Source organism: Elephantulus edwardii, unplaced genomic scaffold, assembly GCF_000299155.1.
Source record: "Elephantulus edwardii isolate Elephantulus edwardi_28Jun2011 unplaced genomic scaffold, EleEdw1.0 scaffold00015, whole genome shotgun sequence".
In the NCBI taxonomy this organism is placed as follows: Eukaryota; Metazoa; Chordata; class Mammalia; order Macroscelidea; family Macroscelididae; genus Elephantulus; species Elephantulus edwardii.
The window spans coordinates 21,499,695-21,521,185 of NW_006399765.1; the positions used below are offsets into that span (position 1 = coordinate 21,499,695).

The window sequence follows — 21,491 nt, forward strand, 5'->3', positions numbered from 1 at the left end:
ACACAGGGAAAGACCAGGTGAGAACAGGAACCACGCCCATTCGGGTTATTACTGGGCCAGGTGTCCCTGACAGCCCTGAGAACAATGACCCTCTCCAAGGACAGCCTGGTCCCTGACACATCTGCACACGTCACCCTTGAAGACACACCTCCGCGTGTCCCTCCCCAGCCTGCTGGCCACATCACAAGCACAAGGACTGGATTTCCTGAGCTGGTGTCCCAGGAGCTCAGAAGACACTGAGGAGTTAAAAGGTACAATCCTCGAATTTTCTCATTCAGTCTTTTTGGCAATGAACGCAAATATTGAAGGACCCAAAAATGTCTGCTTGGGGGATGTAAAATGGTACAACCACTCTGGAAGGCAGTTTGGCATTTCCTCAAAAAGCTGAACACAGAAACTCCGTATGACCCAGCTATTCCACTGCTAAGAATATATTCCAAGGAAATTAAAACTGAGATACAAATAGAGATTTGTACACCAATGTTCATAGCAGTGTTATTCACCAACACAAGGACATGAAAATAGCCCAGATGTTCAACCACAACTGAATGGATTGGGGAAATGTGGTCCATTCACCTAATGGAATACTATGTAGCAAACAGAGGAAACAATTTTGAAAAATATTACCTAACCTGGAAGAGACTGAAGAACCTTCTGCTGAGTGAACTCTCAGTCACATAAGGACAAATACTGCATAAGACCATTATTATATAAACAGAAGGCTAACTAGTAAAACATGTATGGGGACACAGGGAGATAGGAGTAGGAGCAGAGGGGTGAGGGCAGCTAGGAGCGAAATCACAGGGTTGCACAGTTTGGTGGGTGGATGGAGGGGTGATGGAAACAGAAAAGATCCAGCAAGGACCTGAAAAGACAGGGTGGCCATAGACCAATGGTAATTACTTTTATAAACATAATGAATGGGAATGATAATATGAAATACAATGTGAATAAAGAAGTAATGTAAAACACAATGTAGACGAACTTAGTAAGCAAACAAATATAAAATTATTTTTTTTAAAACGTCAACCTAGAAACCCAAAGATGAGAAAGTTTGGACTATGGGCACAGGCTCCAAGAACCCAGCCCGAGGTCAGCCAGGGCAGCTTGTTCCACACCTGCCCGAAGTCAGAAAACACCGGCCACTCAGCTCCCTTGGAAACGGTAAGAGCAGAGACTCCTGATCCTCCTGCCAAATGCTATTCGTTCTGTATTTTGCCCCACGAAGTTGAGGCTCCCCCCACGACTCTGCTTTAACCACCACCACACGTCACACGGCCTCTGAGGAAGGGAATTACACTGACGTACGTTATTTATTGTCAGTAACTGAATCTTGATCCAGGTAACCGACCGACCTTTTTCTAAAGAACATAACCAGAACAAAAACAGCAGATCTTCTCTGAGTTAGAAGAACATTAAAAAAAAAAAGTAAAACAAAAACATCTGTTTTCCTTCTTGGATCAGTAAAAATAAATGGTGTTTGTGACAGAAGCCAGATGTCTGACGTTTCACACACCCCAGGGATTCCGGACGTTTCCCCCACGATGCTCCATGAGCGAGTAGGGAGTGAAAGCTAAGCCAATGGGCGGTGTGCAAAAGGACACGAGTCCTGCAGTGTTAGCTCTGGGGTGGGGGCTGAGGGAGGCATCCTGGGGTGCACTCGAGGAGCCTAGACAACCCCCAAAGCACACCACTTCACAACAGTGCCCTGCCTCCACTGATCCCGGCTAAGTGCCCACTGATGCTGTCCACCGCCAGGGTCAGCAGCCATCGCCACCCAGCTGGCCACTCACATCCAGCACTCGACACCCACCTGTAAGAGTCGCGGTAGCTCATGGTGTCATGGCCTGAGTCCTCCTGATCCTCCTCAGACACCTTGAAGCACACCTTCTTGATGCCACTGTGGTCCACCCTGTCCATCTCACTCTCTTCGCTGACCAGTGGGGAGGACGAGGGGTCCTCGGCCGAGGGTGGGTCGCAGGACCCCCCGGAGGTGGGCTCCGTGATGGTGGACAGCAGCCTGCGGGGAGCAGAGACTCAGTTGTCGTCACAGGCCTGTGGCTTCCCCACCTCTGTGGAGGCTCTGGGAAGGCCCCGGCTTTGGGCCGCGTTCTGCACGCCCAGCAGAGAGGGGTCAGTGTATGCCTGCGTCCTTTCCTCGAACATCCTGCACCCAAAACCATACCCACTGCTGTCCAGTCGGTTCCGACTCACACCGACCTCCCATCGGGTTTCTGAGGTTGTAAATCTTTAGAAGAGTGGACTCCCCGTCCGGCCAGGGAACTTAAACCGCCAACCTTTCAGTTATCACCCTGCTCGCTCCTCTGCAAATGCAGTTTCTGTCCCAAGTGAAGCTTGCCATTGAAGACTCTCCACCCCACACCAAGCCAACAGTTCTGATCTAAACAGGGAATGGTCCCCCTTTCCCCGACTTTTGGTATAAACGTCTAGAGATGCTTCAGGCTCTCACAATGAGTGAGGGAGTAACACCTGACATCCGGCTGGCAGCGCCTGGCTCCGCGCGCTGTGGCCTCCTCACCCAGGTCCACACACTATGGCCAGGCAGTAAGACCCTGAGCCTCGACGAGGTTCTGGCTTGACTTCCACTCTCAAGGATGCTCTGTAGGCAGTGTGCTGCGGGGCATCGCCTCAGCGGTCCCTCAGGGCATCCTGACATTATAAAGTTCTCCCCAAACCTTTCACCTAATAAACAGTTTAGCCTCTGTTGACGATCACTGCCTGTTGTTGTTGTTATGTGCCGTCAAGTCGCTTGCAACTCATAGCGACCTTAGGTACAACAGCCCTAAACTCTGCTCTATCCTGTGCCAATCGCACTGTCTCCGACACTCCCATCCCGATTATCCCAGTCACTGAATCAATCCACCTCACAGAGGGTCTTCCCCTCCTGTGCTGTCCCTCCACCCTCCCAAGCATGATGTCCCTCTCCAAGGACCTGTCCCTCCTTACAACATGACCAAAGTATGTCAGATGAAGCCTCAGAATCCTTGCCTCCAAGGAGTAGCCCGGTTTAACCCTCTCCAGGATGAATCTGTTTGTTCTCTTAGCAGTCCATGGTATCCTCAATACTCTTCTCCAACACCAAAGCTCAAAAGCATCAATTCTCCTTCTATCCCCCTTGGTCACTGTCCAGCTCTTTGATGCATAACAAGTGATTGCAAAGACCATGGCCTGTACCAGATGCACCTTTGTCTCCAGAGACACACCGTTGCTCTTGAGTACTTTAGAGAGGTCCCTAACAGCAGACTTTCCCATGGCAATACGTCTTTTAATTTCCTGGATGCTGGTGCCAAGAGTGTTGATTGTGGAGCCAAACAGACTAAAGCTGTGTACAATCTCAATCTTTTCACCATCCATCCTGATGCTGCCAATTGGTCCAGTGCTGAGATTTCTGGATCACGGACGAGCTCCATTAATTCATTACAGCACTGGTTCTCATCACTAGGCAATTTGACCACCCAGGAGACACTGAAGAACCACTCAAGACCCCATGCCGATAAAAAAAAGGAAGAACCTCGAGGAGATGGACTGATAAAGTGTTTGCCACAATGGGCTCGGGCCCAGCCGCATTCTGAGGATGGCTCAGGACTAGGCAGTGTTTTGCTCTGCTGGATACACAGTCACTGCCGGATGGAAATAACTCACTGACACCTAACAACAGTGGAGGAATTTCAGGTTGTCACAACTGATGGTGGGGTGTGGGGTGGGGCGCTAGGGCACTGAGTGGGTAGAAGCTCAGACTGGCTGCTAAATATCCTACAATGTACAGGACACCCCACAATGAGGACTGGTGCAGCTGAAGACACCAGTAGTGCAGAGACTGGGAAGCCCAGCTCATCTCCCCCGATATCCCAGTGCCAGGGCTCACCTGTTGATCTGGGTGACGTACTGCTTCATCTCCTTCAGGGCCACGTCCAGTTTGGTAAAGAGCTGCAGGTAGGCATCCTGGATCTCACGGTCTTCCTGCTTCAGCAGGAAGCTCAGGCCTCGGTCCTCCTGGCTGAAGGGTCCATTGGCCAGCCCAAAGCTGCTCTCACTGAGACCCTGGCCTTGGGGGTCTCCATCTGTAGCAGGCAGGCACTTCCAGGACGGGGCGGCCATGGTGGTGATGCAGTGCTGGGTATAGGACATGGGGTTCAGGTGGCCTACAGCAGAGACAGAGGCGCTCACTTGTAAACAGCCCACACACCCTCTAGTCCCTTAAACAAATATGCACAAACTCTCTTGGGAATTCCAATGAAAGAGCAAAGTAGCCCTTTTTCAATTATTCTTTTACTCTATCACATCCCTTCAAAGAAAAAGTTAAGAGTGTGGTGCTAGTTTACTCTTCTCTATCTGTACTCTTTGTCCTGCCTGGAACACAGGCACGATGGCTGGTACTCCAGCAGCCTCACCAGACCATGAGTCATCCTTGGGGATAAAAGCCACATGCTGAAGATGGTGCTCCAGAAAGATATAAGGAGCCTGGAGCTCTGAAGAGTTCTACTGCTCATCATTGCCTAGTAGGGTCTGAAAGGCAACCCATGTGTACTGAGTAGAACTGCTCCACAGAGCGCCAAGGCCAAGGCCTTCTGGAAGCCGGATTACCAGGCTTCTTGTCTGAGACACCTCTGGGTGGGTTTCAGCTTCTAACCTTTCAGCTGGTGGTCAAGCACTTACACATCTGTGTCAACAGGGACTCTTCCCTGATGGGTACAGAGCCACAATCCCTGTCCCAGACACCGGACCGCCAGGTACCGTGCTCATAGAAGGATCTGTATGTAGTTAGAGTCCCAAACAGAACTTGTAACAAACACGTGGGTACCTTGCTCCGGGTCAAGGCCAATGAGGGAGGGTTTGCGACCGAAGCGGATGCTGAAGGACCTTCCAACCGAGGGGGTGGTCTTGGGGTAGGACACTTCCATGAGGTTGATGTGGCAGTTGGTGGGGCAGAAGTCCAGGCCACACAGTGGATGGGGCTCCAGGGGCGCCTGCTTGAAGGGTGGGCTGACCCTGCTCTTCAGCTGAGCTGCAAACTGAGAGAGACAGTGGCCCTGAGTCAGGCCTGGGAGTCCAGACAACTCCCTCCTTGGCCAGACATAACGACAAACAGCAGGTTCCCCTGTAATGCTTCTGGGGTGACTAGATTTCAGAGAAGACCTGGAGCCATCAGGCCTCCAGGCATCACCTCACAACTCATTTCTCCACTGTAGAAGCCCTCATACTGTCCCTGGGGTCCACCTCTCCCACCCTCAGTTTCTACAGGGTTGGTTCCTCCAACATCTCCTGCTCCGAGGGCCTGGCCCAGACATGCTGACTGGGATAGGGCTGGGCGATCAACCCAAGGTGGGCCCACAGGGGCCTCTGTCAGACTTCTGCTGGGCTCACTAAGCGTCTCTTACTACTGCTATTCTCTATTATCATCTATTATTATCATCATCATCGTCACACAATAGCTTCTCCATTAGTGGTGGAGCTCTGGTGGCCTAGTGTTAAGAATTTGCACTACAATCTTGAAGGTACATGGTTCAAATCCCAACTGCTCCATGGAAAAAGGCTGGGCAATCTCCTTCTGTGCAATTTAAGCCTCTGAAAACCCAATAGAGAGTCAGCTATGGATCGGCTGTGACTCGAAGGTATCCAACAACAACAACAACAACAACAACAATTACTGCTGGGGCTTCTGAGAAGACAACATGTCACCAGCAAGAGTGCTTGTCTCAGAATGAACTCAAAACAGAGAAAAATCAAGTCAAGAGATAGAGAAAAGCCAAGGTCTTGAGACTTTTGCTTAATCACCTGGATACAACCATGCTTGAAGTCCACACATAAACTTTTCCAGGAATATAAACCTATACATTTTCCTATTTGCTTCAGTTGAGTTGGACTGTATTGGGTGGGGACACAAATGACCCACAAACACCCATGCACTGTGTCCAGGGGTGCCCCTGGCAGAGACCCTGCAGGGAGCGGGCGTGCAAACCTCCTGGTAGTGGGCGATCCTCTGGGTAATGCTCTCCAGCTTGGTGTCACAGATGTTCCGGAACTCGTAGTGGGACATGGTCATGATGGCACTACTCAGGGCCATGAGCCGCCCACAGTTCTGCACGAAGACACTGTCGTCAGCAGCAAAGGCCTCGAGAATCTGCAGAAACAGTCACAGATACTCCGCATTTACGGGGTGCCAGGAGGGAGTGCCCTCGGTCACCGCACAACACGCACTGACTCCTTCATTCCTCAACGTAACCCTCTGGGGTCAGGCCTCCTATTGCCCCATTCTTCAGACGTATAAACTGAGTTAATACGTCATCTTATTAAATTTGACAACTATCAAGTGCTGGGCCCAGGAATAGAAGTCAGGGCTCTGCGCTCACTCTGATAGATGAGACGGGGCCAGCCCTGCCCCACCCCCCTGGGCCAGAGCAGCAGCCAGGGAGACCTTGGCAGTGAGGCCGAAACAGCCGCGAGGCTCCACGATCTTCTCCAGCACGTGGCACTTGATGCCCGCGGTGCTCACGTACTCGTAGACCACGCCGTGCTCCAGGTGCACGTTGTCCACCGTCAGGCTGACCATGGGGCTGTCATCGTGGAGGGTCAGCTGGGAACCCAGGGACTGCAGAGGGCAGCCTAGAAGCCAAAGGGACAGGTGACACTTAGGAGGACACAACACTGCCGTTCACTGGCCCAGTCCTGGGCATTCCCAGGTGACAAGTGGGGACAGGCTCTGGGCTGTGGCTGGCTGGCTGTTCTCTCTAGTTTTCTCCTGTTGACCCTCCATTCTGGAAACAATGCTTCAACTTCCCTCTTGAGGCTCAACCCTCACGTTTACTAGACGCTGACTCCCATCCCACCTTCCAAGGGGTGAGAGAAGATACAGACCTGACCATCACGGTGCCTGGATCAGGACTGACCGTAACCTAATCCTGGCTGGGGGTCTCAGTCTAGGACTTTTGTTGTTGTTGTTGTTGTAAGGTGCCTTTGAGTCGTAGATGACTCAGAGCAACCCTATGAATGAAAGGCCTGAGCACTATTCATAGAGTTTCCAGAGGCAAGGCATTTTGGAAGTGGATGCCACTCCTGCTTCCAAACCTTAATCGATCTAGGAGCTCCGCGAAACACTGCCCATGATGAGTAGCCATTACGGTGTTTAGTACACCTGCAGCACAGGTGTTTCATGATGGCATTTGAAACTCCAATGGCAAACAGTTCAGTGTCACAGCCAACTCAGATTACTTCAGCACAGCAAATAGACTGGAGTGCTGTATGACCTAGAAGAGCCTAATAGATATATTTTTTTTCTTTTAAGAGTGAAAATATAGTAACAAGGGATTAAAATATAATCCCTCAGGCCCAACTTTTAAATATTACGGCCCTCAAGGAGGTCCTGTGACTCTAAACAAAAGGCTTTAAAAAAATCCCCAACAACCTACAAAAACACATTCTCCGTTCAACGGAACCCCACTTAGTCACAGTCACCACGTGGAGAAATCTCCATGCCGGGGAAAGCCTGAGCTCAGAACTGGAGAGAAGGAAAGAAACTCCTCACAATACCATGAGAGGGGCTGGACTGAACCAGACCTGAAGCTTGACCCCTCACTCACATTTTTTGCTCAGCAATAAACTCCCCTTTTACAGAGTGTAGTTTCAATGCTGGTAACAAGGGCCCAGAGAGGCCTAGTGACTTCTCAGAGATCACACAGCCTAGACGTGGTACACGTGGGAGACAGCACAGCCACCTCATTGGGGTGAAGTGCTTCCCTCTGCTCCTCCCACACCGTCACTCTCTCCCCTCCACCTAAGTCCCCACCTGTACTTGTGCTGTTCTCTGGCCATGGTCTACCACCAGGAAGGCAGGAGCCACATCCACCTGTCCACCTGTTTATCTCCAGCTCCCAGAACAGGACGTGGCCTCTAGTAGAGATTCCTATTTGCCAACTTCCCATTCTCTCAGTGTGGGTGCATTACCATCGGGGTGGCCTGAGCCTGAGCAGGAGGCCTGAGATGTGGGGAGCAAGGAGATGAAGATGACAGAATAGGGTTTGGCCAAGTCTTCAATGTCTATTCAAAGGCCTGCTGGTGGAGAAGCCCAGCTGACAGGGGACACAGAGGTCTGGAATTCAGGGACGACACAGAAAGAATGGAAAGACTTCAGATCTGAAATCAGCTGGACGCTCGCAGGAGGCAGAAGACTGACGGCCAGAAGACACCTGTGCCCTAATTCCTGAACCCTGTAGATGGCAGGTTACGTGAGAAGGGAAAACCAAGGCTGTAGATGGAATGAAGGTCGCCAGTGAGATACTCCTGAGATTAGAGAAAATGACCCCATTGTCATCATAAATTAAACAAAACATATTTCCGTAGAGTTGATTCTCACAGTTGTCCTACCAGGTAGAGCAGAACTACTCTCCGAGGATTTCAAACGCCGTAAACCTTATAATCTCTGGGTTTTCTACCCCAGAGCGGCTGGTGGGTTCAAACGTGCCACCTTCGGGCTCGTAGAAGAGTGCTTAATCATTTATCAATGGGCATCTTACAGGTGAGGGTTACCATTGCCACCGAGTTGATTCCAACTCACAGCAGCTCTGTATGAAATGAGGGCCTGCCCTACAGGACTTCCAAGGACACAGTCTATGTGGAAACAGACCACTGCGTGTTTCTCCTGTGAAGCAGCCGGGAGGTTTGAACTACTGACCTTTTGGTTAGCAGCCTAGGACTTAATGTGTCGCCAAATCTCCTGATTGAAATTGTAAGACTCCTTATGTGGTAAGACTGAGAACCAGAAGATGCCATGAAAGGACACAGCCAACATCGCTGGTTTGGAAGAGAGAGGAAGGGGCCACAAGCCCAGAAATGCCAGCAAGCCTCCAGAAGCTGAAACAGGCAAGGAAGTGGATTCTCTACCAGAGTGTCCATAGAGGAAGGTGACACCTGGATTTCAGAGCACTGAGACCCATCTCCAATTGTGTGAGTTAATAACTGCGTGGAGTGAGTGTTCTACTTGTTATAGTCACAGCAAGAAGCTGATACAGAGTTGAAAGTGTGACATAAAACAGATGGCCCACTCAGGATAGGAAGAGAGACACAGGAGAGGACCCAGAGCCCTCTGGGGACCCTTTGCCCTTCACAAAGCTCCAGAACCACAGCCGTCCTGTTCCGTTACCTGAGTCAGGCTGGTCTTCTGTCTGGAGCCCCTCACCAGCGGGTTCCTCGCCGGGGGCCTCATGGTTGGCTCGTGCCTCCTGGGCGTCCTCATGGGTGTGGTATATCCACTGGTACAGGCCCTGGGGGGAGAGGCAGAGTGGGTGGGACACTGTGACAGAGGGGCCCTGGGAGAGAGCCAAGACTGTGTGCGCACAAACCATACAGCGTGGCTCAAAGCTCAGGCTTTGCTAGCCTGTCCTGGGCCCCACTTTTGGAGAGGCATCTGAGATTTCACTCTGGAATCCTCCAGAAGGGCCCCTAATTCCATTCTGCCCTCAGCACCTGAAACTTACACTCCACCAAGAGGGAGACGGAATATAAGGCCCGCCTGACAAGTGGGAGCAGAAAGCTTGCATCCCCTGTACGCCAGGGTCTAGAAACATGCCCGTGCACCACAGGTTATCAAGTGACATTTGGTGAAGACCAAGAAAGAATGCATGAACTTCAACTCTTACCAAGTCTGTTCCCCAAACCTAAGGATAACGTTGATTTTTATCTTCCAACCCCCTCCATTTTCATCAGGACTACTGCCTATGAATCTATGTAACAAGAAATATCGGTCTGATCATACCCACTTCACAGCTACAAAAACTGAGGTCGTGTAACATCATGGCCTAGCTCCTCCAGCACAGGAACCAGAACCAGAACAGAACTCAGGCTGAGGCTGGCTCTGCCAGATATGCAATGTCACCCTGTCCACAACCCAACAGTATCCTCAGGTTCTGCTGGAGTTTGGGGTTTCTTTTCAGGATAGAGACAATGACCCTGTGTCCCCCTACTCTACCAAGCAGGGGCTTTTCATGTCCCCTTGGGAGCTGGGACTCACCAGAGCCTCTTCTCGCCGACTCCGGAATGCTTGGAAGTGCTCCAGGACCTCTGGGGCCCCTTCGTTCATCACGTTGTTGCCATTGACCTTCAGGACGCACTGGCCAGCACAGAGCCCAGCAGCCGCAGCTTCTGAACCTGAGGGACACAGGAGAGCTTGAGGCTGGCACCCACAGGAAGTGGTCAGGGGCAGTGACCACCAAGAGCTGGTAGTACCAAGAAGAACACTGCTCTCCCCCGGTCCCAGTACCACAAACACACACTTCAAAACTATTCCCCCATCTCTCCCACTCTGGAGCCTCCCTCCATCCCACCCAGTGGACAGAGACTAACACTCCCATCTTGCAGAAGAATAAACTGAGGCTCAGAGAGGTAGGAGCCCAGCGTTGCACAACTGCTTGGTTTCATCTCTGAGAAAGCGGCACCGTAAACACCACGCAAGAAAAAGGACAAGGCAGAAAATGAGAAGTCACAAACTGGTGACTTGGACTGGAACCAGTCATGCTGTTGAGTACTGTCAAGTCAGAAGTGACCCATAGGTGACCCTCCAGTGGGATTTTTTTTTTCTATAATTATATTTTATTAATTTTCATAAACATTTACAGAGATTTTGGGCTTCCACTCATTCATTGTTGCACTATTCTCTCTACCCTCCTCCCAGTTTGATCTTGTCCAAATGCCACAGTGCTTGTCAAAGCCAGTTCTGATTAATCTTCTTTATCGGTGTGTCCTTTGCCATTCCCTATCACTCCTCCCTGAGAGAGACTTCACCCTGAGTCATAAGGAAAAGGGGACGGCGTATTCTCTTAGCTACTTCCTGCTGAAAAGGGACGCTGTGGGTTTCAGGGTGAAGATCTTCTCTCACTACTCCCACGGGAGGAGACTGTCCATCCTTCTCCCACAGAGCAGCTCATGGGTTCAAAGTGCATGCGTTTCGGATTGTAGCACAGTTTCTTATCACTGAGCCACCAGAGCTCTACAGACGATGTTTGTAATGCCCTGAAAGTCACACTTCTCTAGTGGCAGGAAACTGCACTGCAATCCCAGAGGTGCGTGGTTCAAATCCACCAGATGGTCTGTTGAAGAAGGAGGAACAATCACCTCCTGTACCTGTCAGATCCGATTTGATGGTACACACACACACACATACACACACACACAAAATAATAAAATAATAATTTTTAAAAAATTAAAAAAAAGAAGAAAATGAAATCTAGTGAGAGTGAGTTCACATTCCCACCTGACACTAATGAGTTTTCACTAAAAAGCAGGCACTCCTGTGAGAGCAGACATGTGTGTTTTCTCCACACCAGTGTCCTCATACTCCCTATAATCTTCTACGCAGATCATGTTATCAACTGTAGCCAGCCCGCATGTCTGCAAGCCCTGGCTTTAAACAGAAAATATGTGCTAACGGTGAACTACCATAAAGAGCCCTAGACGTGATGGTTTGGGTAGTACTGGGCTCCCTACCAGGAGATGGAAGCCACGGGTCTTCCGAAGCTCCCCACACAGTGGTTCAGCTCCTCCTTACCTCTGCCCACAGCGTAAATGTAGGGTGGGTCTGCTCCTCGGATCTGGAAGCACAGTTCCTCCGGCTGGTCAGGGACTTTGATGACCCTAGGACAGACAAAAGCAGCAGGGGGAGACATAAGAAAAAGCAGCCTCTCTCCCCATGGGTTCTTGGAGACCATTGAGAGATCTGAGGGATCCAACCCAAAATAGTAGCAGAATCAAGCTTTCCAACTCAAAAATAGAAGAGAAAAAGAAATTAACCAAAAGGCACGCCACCAGGGACTTCAGTGAACCAGAACCACTGGCAGTCCTTTGAGATTCTGTCTGTGCACACATCACAGCTTGCTCCTCGCCAACCTACAAACTCTCCATCTCTCTCTTCCAGCACCTCAGTCAATCAGTGTTTTATTCAGGAATCACAGATGGAAACCTCTCTAAAACAACACAGAAGTCCCAGCCCAGACAGTTTTACTTGGGAATTCTACCACTCAAAGAAGAGCTGACAATACTTCTGTGTAAACTTTTCCAAATTGTGGTAAAAGGCAGCACCACCCTGATAACCAAATCGAGTAAAGACACCACCAAAACAAAACAAAACAAAAATTATCATTAAACCCTCTCCCATAAATACAGATGTAAACTCTCTCAAGATTCCAGCCAATAGAAATCCACAACATATATATAGAGATGATATAGAGACAGAGACAGAGCTATATAGATATATATAAATATAAATTAAGATCAAATGGGGTTCATATCGGGAATGCAAGGATGGTTCAACATTAGAAAATGGATTCATTTAACTCATTACAATAAACAAAACAAAAGAATCACATTATAACCTCAACAAATGAAGATACGACATCTGATAACATCCAAGACCCTTACTGGCCCAAGCCATGGTATTTTCAACTGCTTCACATACATGTAAAAGTTAGACAATGAATAAGGAAGCCCAAAAAAGAATCGATGCCTTTGAATTGTTGTGGGGGTGGAGAAGACCTCAGAATATGCTATGGAGTGATACAGCAAGAAACATCTCTGTTGGAAGCAGCACAGCCTCAGGGATCCTCAGAAGTGGGGATGGAGAGATTTCACCTCACAGATGTTGGGTATGTTATCAAGAGGGGTCAGTCCCTGGAGAAGGATATCATGCTTGATAAAGGTCAGCAAAAAAAGAAGACCTTCAATGAGATGAATTGATCCAGTGACTGCAACAATGGGCATGAGCCCAGTAGAAATTGTGAGGACACTGTAGGATCGGGTAGTATTTCACACTGTTACACAAACGGTCACCATAATTCAGAGCCAGCTCCACGGCACCCAATGCCACCACCAATCAGCACCACCACCACCAACCTTTTTTGATAAAAACCCTCAGAAAAATAGAAATAGAAGGGCAATCCCCCAGCATAATACAGAGCATATATGCAAAGTCAGCAGCCAACACTGTTCTCAAAGGAGAAAAACTGCGAGCATTCCCCTTAAAAATGATTCAAAACCAAGGATGCTCACTGTCACCACTGATCCAACAGTGTACTCAACGTCCCAGCTGAAGTGAAAAGAAAGAAAAAACAGCGGGGACAAAAACGGGAACAGTATCACTACTGTCACATGCAAGTAAAATCTTACTGAAGAAAATCCAACATCACTTACAGCAGTATCTTGACCGAGAGCTGTCAGAAATCCAAACTAGATTAAAAAAGAAGACATGCAACAGGGTATATTACTGCTGATGTCAGGTGAATCTTGGGGAAAAAAAAAAGCAGAGAGTGCCAAGAAGATGTTTAGCTGTGTACTGACACATTAAAATAGAAACACAAAGGCACTGGACCATGTGAATCATAACAAATTATGAATGACACTGCAAAGAATGGAAATTCTAGGACACTTAAGTGTGTGGTATTTGGTCCTGCTGCGCATTAAAATAAATGTGAGACTGAAGAAGAATCCCTACAATTACTATGCTACTGCCAAGACAACTTTAAGCCCAGGATATAGAATAAGGATTTGTAGTGAGGACTTTTAATGGGCTAGGTCTGTAAAAGTGGTTTGTATTCACTGGAGGATTCAGTCCAAAATTTTATACTGATGGTGATATTTACAATGACCCTTATTTTTGGTAATTATTATAAAATAATAATAAATTTTTCATTATTGAAAAACAAACAACAACAAAAAAATAACTATGATTCAGAACTGACTCAATGGCACCTGACAACAAAAAATTAGAATCAAAGAAATAAAACCATCACTGTTCAAAAGATGATTTTTTACCTTGAAAATCCAGGCTATTCCACAAGACAGATACTAGATCTGACAGATTCACCATTATCAAATAGCTACTCTTGGGTCTAACAGGGGCAGGGCACAAGGCCAACACCCCCAAATCAGCCAAGTTCAAAACCAAAGAAAACACAAAAAAAGGGAATCAAGCCCACAGTGCCATTTATAAAAGCCTCCAAAAGGCTAAAATGCCTAAGAATAAACCTAACAAGTGATGAGAGGAACTGATACAATGACAACTGCAAAATATTACAGCAAGAAACTGAAAGAGTAACACAGACGGGGAGCCAATGAAGGCTCACGACTGAATGACGTGACACTGTGAAAATGTCAACACGACCCACAACGATCTTCTTCCTCTAAAGGCTACACCTTGACCTCCTTCCTAATGGCCCCAGGTTTTCACTCCAATTTTCAAGAAGCCTTCTCTAACAAGCCCCTATGCTTGCGTCGTAAAGAGACTGCTGTGCGCTTACCACCACCGCCTGCTTCAACCTCTACCTCACTCTGTCTATTGTCCTCCGCCTGCAAGTAGACTCTGAACTAGGAGAATAGGAACTGGATCCAACCCAGCACAGCTGTATCACAAGAGAACCACCACTGAGCACAGCGAATACTCAACACATAAATCCAGGGAGCAGATGAAGACACTTAGCATCCTGTCATAGAATGCCAACAGAGAGCTGGCACAGGGAACCAAGACAGCTTGTGCCACCACCACCACCCCCACCCCCACAGAGGCCTCCTGCAACTCTTCAATGACTTGCCCGTGGGGACACTCACTCTTTTGCTTTGGTGGCCACCAGAAGACGCAGTGGGCGGCGGGAGCAGAAGGACTGGTTGAGGATGGTCTCCACCTCTGCGAAGGGTCTCAGGAACACCAGGTCCTCGTTAATGGAGTAGATCTTCCTCCCCACGTGCAGGCCTGCCATCTTGGTGGATGGTTTTTAGAAAGACATGAACATTAAGTCATCACTTCCTTTCTTCTTCACTAAGAAATATAAAATACATCCAAGCAGCATGGTGTCCAGCAAGGAATGGGGTAAGCCTACAGTCACACCCCATGGCCCCTGTGGTTAGGTGGTTAGGGGCACACATGAGGTCCAGTCCTGGCCAGTGAGCTGTGAAGCAAGGCCTGCTGGAGGGGCCAATGAAAAAGATGTCGTTCTTTGAGAGGAAATTCTCGTGTGGCCTAGTGTGTGAAGACACGAAGCACTGAATGGAGGCAGCCATCCTGTGACTGCAAGGGACTGGCCCAGAAAACCAGGGAGACGCCAGCCCTTGTACCAGCACCTGTAAATCACCTCCTTCCCATCATTATGTCATTAGGAAAATAAAGCTCTACAGTTTCAGCTACTATGAGGCAAGTATGTGGCTACAAGCAGCCAAAAGCACTCCTAAGAAGGCCAGACACATCTGGACAGCATGGTGGGCGCATCTCCCCCTCCTCACCTCTGCCTCAGGAGAGGCCGAGAGGGTGTGGAGTCAAGGACCTATCAGTGAACCCCTCGCCTGCCCTGGCCTCACCTGCCTCGCCAGACAAAGAGCACAGGAGAAAGTAATGGGCTTCACCTTAAGAAGCCTTGGCTACCCGGCTTTTTCTATCATCAACCCAAATCCAAACCAAACCCTTTACCACCGAGCCAGTTCCAACTCCTAGGGGTCCTATCAGGACACAGTGTAACTGCTCCACAGGACTTCCAAAGCTGTACTCTTCACAGAAGCACCTGCCACATCTTTACCTCAGAGAGTGTCAGGTGGGTCTGAACTGCCAACCTCTCAGCAGCCAAGTACTTTAATCACTGTGCTACCATGAGTCCTTATTCTATTATCACAATTTTTTAAAAAAATCCCCAGACAAATCTACTTCCCATCAAATCTCCATGGCTGCAAATCTTCACAGAACAGACAACCATACTATTCTCTCCAGGAGGAGGTGGGAGGTGCCATGTACCCACCACCAATAGGGCGAGGTGTCCAATCAAAGACTCCACCTCCGAAAAGGGTCACAGCTTTACACCAAGTCTACAGCTTTCCCACCGAAGCACCAGGCTCTCTGTTCCATTATCACTCACGGCTGTCAGAGTCCAACTCCACTGGGCTTCTGAAGCCATAAATCTCTACAGGAAGAAACTTCCTCTTTCTCCCACGTGGCAGCTGGTGGGTTTGAACCCCTGGCCTTTTCATTAGTAGTGTAATATGCTACACATCACACCCCCAGAACTGCTTTCTACTGTTGTTGTTATGTGCCGTCAAGTCGCTTGCAACTCATAATGACCCTATGTACAACAGCCCTACACTCTGCTCTGTCCTGTGCCAATTTCACTGTCTCCAACACAACCATCCCGATTACCCCAGTATGTGAATCAATCCACATCATAGAGGGTCTTCCCCTCCTGCGCTGTCCTGTGCTGATCTCACTGTCTCTGACACTTCCATCCCAATTACTCCAGTCACTGAATCAATCCACCTCATAGAGGGCCTTCCCCCTCCTGCACTGTCCCTCCACCCTACCAAACATGATGTCCCTCTCCAAGGACCGGTCCCTCCGTACAACATGTCCAAAGTATGTCAGATGAAGCCTCAGAATCCTTGCCTCCAAGGAACAGCCAGGTTTAATCCTTTCCATGATGAATCTGTTTGTTTTCCTAGCAGTCCATGATATATTCAATACTCTTCTCCAGCACCACAGCTCAAAGGCATCAATTCTCCTTCTACCCTCCCTAGTCATTGTCCAACTCTCTGATGCATAACAAGTGATCGCAAAGACCATGGCCTATGCTTTCTATTGTTGTTGTTGTTATGTGCCATCGAGTTATTTGCGACTCATAGTGACCCTGTGTACAACAGCCCTAAACCGTGCTCTATCCTGTGCCAATCTCATTGCCTCTTACACACCCATCCTAATTATCCCAATCACTGAATCAATCCACCTCATAGAGGGTCTTCCCCTCCTGCGCTGTCCCTCTACTCTATCCAGCATGATGTCCCTCTCTAAAGACCTGTCTCTCCTTACAACATGTCCAAAGTATGTCAGACGAAGCCCCAGAATCCTTGCCTCCAAGGAGCAGCCTGGTTTAACCCTCTCTATGATGAATCTATTTGTTTTCTTGGCAGTCCATGATACATTCAATACTCTTCTCCAGCACCACAACTCAAAGGCATCAATTCTCCTTCTGTCCTCCCTAGTCATTGTCCAACTCTCTGATGCATAACAAGTGATTGCAAAGACCATGGCCTGTATCAGGCGCACCTTAGTCTCCAGCAGCAGCGGTGCATTCTATTAGTTCAGCTAAATCGAAACGATTTGGGAGCCTCCTGCGTCCTTCCTTGTCCCTCCCCCAGGGTCCAGGAGAGGGCGCTGGTGGAACACTCTACAAGGGCAGCCCTGGGCAGCTGAGAAGTCCGACCAGGATTCAGCTTCCCCACCTAGACAAGGATGAAGGGGGAACCAGCTGACATTCTGTCAGACACAGAGCCCTTGGAGGACCCTTCAAGGAATGTTAGAAAAGTGTTCTCTCTACTTTGTAACCCCCTCCCCCCGCCCAGAGGCTCACCTCGGCCAGCGAGCCCCTCTGGACAGACTTCACCACCACGGCCTTGTTCTTCTCCTCGATCTCGAAGCCATAGTCCTCCTCCTGGGGCAAGATCTGCAAGCCCAAAGCAGGAGAGGGTCAGTCACTCCCTGGCCCCCCAGGACTGTGACCCCTGTAGTGGCTCCTTCTGCCACTGACCCATGACGGAAACGAGGGGTGGAGAAAGCGGTCTGCAGGAAAGCCAATGGGGTCAGCACATGTGCTAAATACATGTCTGTCAAATGAAGATAGGCCGCCGCGTCACCTGTCGCTGATTACCTGCTGCTCCACCTTCACCCCTCATCTCACTCCGGTTCTGACCTGAAGACAGGCTCTCATTCTGCACCGTGTCCCCACCCCCCAACCTACGTGCACACAGCAGGTGCGCAGCCAATATCCACTGACTTTCTGAATGAAACAGATCTACAGAGGCCCAACAAGGTTGCTAGGAAGGGAGCTCAGAGGGGAGCCACCGTTATGGGGGGTGGCAAGCGAGAGGGAGGGGGGCCTGAGGCTCCGCAGATGGGGAGAAGCACAAGGAAATGGACATTTACTAAGAAGCAGCCCATCAGAGGGGCCAGACACTCTGCCAGGAGCCGAGACAAGGGGCTGCGCCGAGACCACAGAACAGACAGGCTACAGAACAATAAGGTAAGACCTTAGCCACAAAGCATGCAGTGTGTGTGATTCGGGGGGGGGGGGGGGGCATCCCCTCCGCCCAGAGCTGGCTCAGGGAGCAGGCAGGGAAAGGGAAGATGAGAAGGACACTCCCCAAGTGCCCTCTCTCTTAGAAGGAGGCCAGACGCTTCAAGGGGCTGCCTAGTTGATTCTAAATTCCGACTTGGTGTGACAGAGTAAAACTAACCCATAGGGTTTGCTCGGCTGTGACTCTGTACACAAACAGACTGCAGGCCTTTCTCTCATGGAGGTGCTGAGCAGGTTTGAACTGCCAACCTTTCAGTTAGCCATGTACGTAACCATTACACAAACCAGGCTCCTTTGGTGAATGAACTGAGCCGGGTCTCCTGAGCCTGACCCACCACCTAGACTCCCCCGCGCTCATTGGTGCCCAAGAGCTGAGCCTCCTCTGGCTCAAACCCATTTTACAGATGAGGACACTGAGCACAAAGGCGAGCCAGCTGCCCGGCTGCGGGTGGGCTCCTACCAGCAGGCGCTTGGCCAGGATGTTCTCCACCAGCTTGAAGTCGTTGCGAAGCTGTTTGTTCTTGTTGCTGGTTCCCTCCATCTCCTCGTCGGCATGGAAGCGGAAGTACTGGGACTCATCCTTGAACTCGCTCTTTTCCAGCACTGGAAGCCCAGACAGACAATGCACGTGGTCAGGTCGCATGGGAACATTTCAGCAGCCGCTGCCAACTGTCAGCTGTGGGCCAGAAGCGGCCCCTGGACAAGTTTGGTTTGGCTAGCGTGGAGGTTTATTAAAAATGGAATTGTACGCCAACACTAATATTTTAGGAGTGTTCACGTAAAAAAAAATCTGATGTTCTAACTTCTCTTGAATAATCTAAGCTTGTACCACCTGCTGCAGAGACGCACTACAAACTCATAGTAACAACACAGCGTCGAGCTGGAACTGAAACAGATAGAGAGCTGGGGGAGAGGAAACACCACACAAAACACCCGGTGCAACTCTGTAAATGACGATGAGTGATTAGATGATGCATCTGCAGATTGTGTTGGGGAAAGATGTAGAATAGCATCCCCACCTCATACCACAGAAAACAATAAACTCGCTCTTGATAGAGTAACAACTTAAACGTGAATGATAAAACCAAAGCCAGTAACAGAACAGAAAAGGAGTCCCATGGATTCTAATTTAACTAAACACCTCCGAGTGCCAGGCGCAGAAGGCACACATGCCTAAATTCACTGACTCCTTGGACTAGGAAGGATTTGCTGGACCCATTTTATAGATGAGGATACTGAGGCCTAAAGAACTCACTGTCATCAAGTCAGTTACAACTCCTAGCGACCCTTCATTGAGTTTGCACAGCAATGGGAAGTGATGGCCCATCTTTCTACTATGGAGTAACTCGTGGATTTGAACTCACAGAGTGGCAGTCTTCAGTTAATAGCACTACCAAGGACAAGGTCATCAGAGCTCCAGCAGGTTAAAATAACTGCCAGAGGTCACAGAACTGGGAGATGGCACTATTATCCTCCCTCAGACTTCTCCTTTTCACCCTGTTGCCCAGCAAACGTGGACAGACAGGAGCAAGGGCAAAAATAACTATCATTCAGAGGAGGGAAGGAGGCTCCTCACAGTAAAGCCGGCTGTCTGAGGTCAGGTCCCCTGAAAGAGGAAAGCCAGCTGCTTTCACAAGGGCCATGCCCCTGGAGACAGGCTGCTCATGGACTCGGTAACTAAATGAAAAGCAGCAGAAAGCCTGCCTGCCTTCCCTTCCCCCTCATCTCCCAGGATGCCTCACTCTGTCTACCTGTCTGTCTTTCTCTGGAGGCCTCTATTACCACCTTGGGGAAAACAGACACACAAATTGCGGCTTTCCCCAGAGCTGGGAGCCAGGCTGTGGGGCCGCTGGCCTCACCTCTGGCATAAACAATGAAGTTAAAAGACTGGGAGCCTGGAGCTGAGTCTTGGCTAAAACATTTTGAGGAAAACAGATCATGTGAAATCTTTCAAGTCTGTTTTCAGCCCTGGGAGGTCCGACTCTTCACATCTCGGACAGAGGAGCTGCTGTCAAGTCTATAAAATGGGCATGGATTCAGTTTGGAATCCCAGTTTAGTCACTTGTTAACATTATCCCTTTAGCTTCTCTGAGCCTCAGTTTCCTCATCTATGGAGACAAGACCATCACCAGCTTCCAGGCTTGGTGTCCATTTCCCTCAGTCTCCACATTCCCTGAGGCCACAGCACAGACGGAGCAGGAGGTGCCCTAGGCTGCCCTCGTCGGCCCTACCCTGTGTTTTCCTGCAGCCACAACCCCAAGATGTGGCCCCTTCTTATTTTAGCCTATTTTTGAGTTCGTGGCAGAGGATGAGGTGCAGGGCCCGCGCCCTGCAATTTCTCTACTCAGGGCCATCAGCACCGCCTGGGAGTTGCCCTCAACCAGAGGCCTTCCCAGAATAGTAGCTGAGGTGGACTTCTCACCCACAAATGAGAAGCTCTGCCCAGCTGACTGGTGGGAGGGACCACGTAGTTATTGGGTGCTTTGGGGAACAGACTGGCTTCTGGGGAAAAGTACTCTGGTGACAGCGGGTACAATGCTGAGGTCACCGTTGGCTGAGCCAGTCTGTCCACTTCTGACTCCCCAGAATCACTAGCTTGCTGAGCTCCAAGAAGGAGAGGTAATCTCAGCGGAAAGATTAAAGAAGCTGAGGCCGCAAATGGGGTGTGAGTTCAGGGGAGGCTGGGTTAAGCCCAGAACCAGATCTACTGGGAGTTAAGCAGGGTAATGCACTTGACCGTTCAGACCACCCAGCAGGAAGACCAGGGGCTGATGCACTATGGCCCACTGCCTGCATTTATAAATAAAGCTTTATTGGAGCACAGCCATAACCACTGTTGACAGAGAGCCTTTGGCTACTTCTGTGCTGTCATGACAGAGCTGAGCTGTCAGCTGCACAACCACGTAGCTCATAGTGACCCCATCAAAGGAGCAAGGCCAGAAAAAGTGGATGAACATCTCAAGAGAGGCCACACCTGCTGCCTTCCTATCATGGTCACAATTCACTGTCCACAGTCCTCATGGGGTCCCATCTCTCCTGCCCATCAGTGCCCATGGGCCTCACTGCCCACCCTGGAAGACCATATCCAATTCAGCGAGGTGGGCACAAAAATCCAACTTGAACTCCAAGCCAGTCCACACTCTTCTATGCACGTTTTGGCACTGAGTCTCCATCAGACACTGGAAATGGTCCCTTGATCAATGCAGATCATGGCAGGGTGGAGGTGGGCACACGAGCTGCCCACTCCAGGAGATCAGAGGGCCACTGAGCTGGCCTCTAGTCCAGGTTCTCCTCTGTCATCACACCTGCTCTTTTGAGGTCTCAGTTACTCCTCCTTAGATCCCTGCCAGCCCTCCTGGACTATGGTGGACTTCACAGGAAGTCAAG

General features: G+C 49.7%; 1 protein-coding gene across 1 annotated transcript in view; it reads right to left on the bottom strand.

Moving 5' to 3' along the window:
- The window catches only part of PREX1 (phosphatidylinositol-3,4,5-trisphosphate-dependent Rac exchange factor 1), a 211,849-nt gene that overhangs the window by 15,574 nt on the left and 174,784 nt on the right, over window positions 1-21,491 (bottom strand). The window contains exons 18-28 of the mRNA XM_006881749.1: window positions 18,565-18,707; window positions 17,382-17,474; window positions 14,608-14,756; window positions 11,558-11,643; window positions 10,025-10,161; window positions 9,158-9,278; window positions 6,437-6,624; window positions 5,981-6,142; window positions 4,823-5,033; window positions 3,887-4,163; window positions 1,814-2,020 (exon numbers count right to left, since the gene is read on the bottom strand). Of these exons, the coding sequence (XP_006881811.1) occupies window positions 1,814-2,020; window positions 3,887-4,163; window positions 4,823-5,033; window positions 5,981-6,142; window positions 6,437-6,624; window positions 9,158-9,278; window positions 10,025-10,161; window positions 11,558-11,643; window positions 14,608-14,756; window positions 17,382-17,474; window positions 18,565-18,707 (1,774 nt within the window). The remainder of the gene's footprint in view (window positions 1-1,813; window positions 2,021-3,886; window positions 4,164-4,822; window positions 5,034-5,980; window positions 6,143-6,436; window positions 6,625-9,157; window positions 9,279-10,024; window positions 10,162-11,557; window positions 11,644-14,607; window positions 14,757-17,381; window positions 17,475-18,564; window positions 18,708-21,491) is intronic.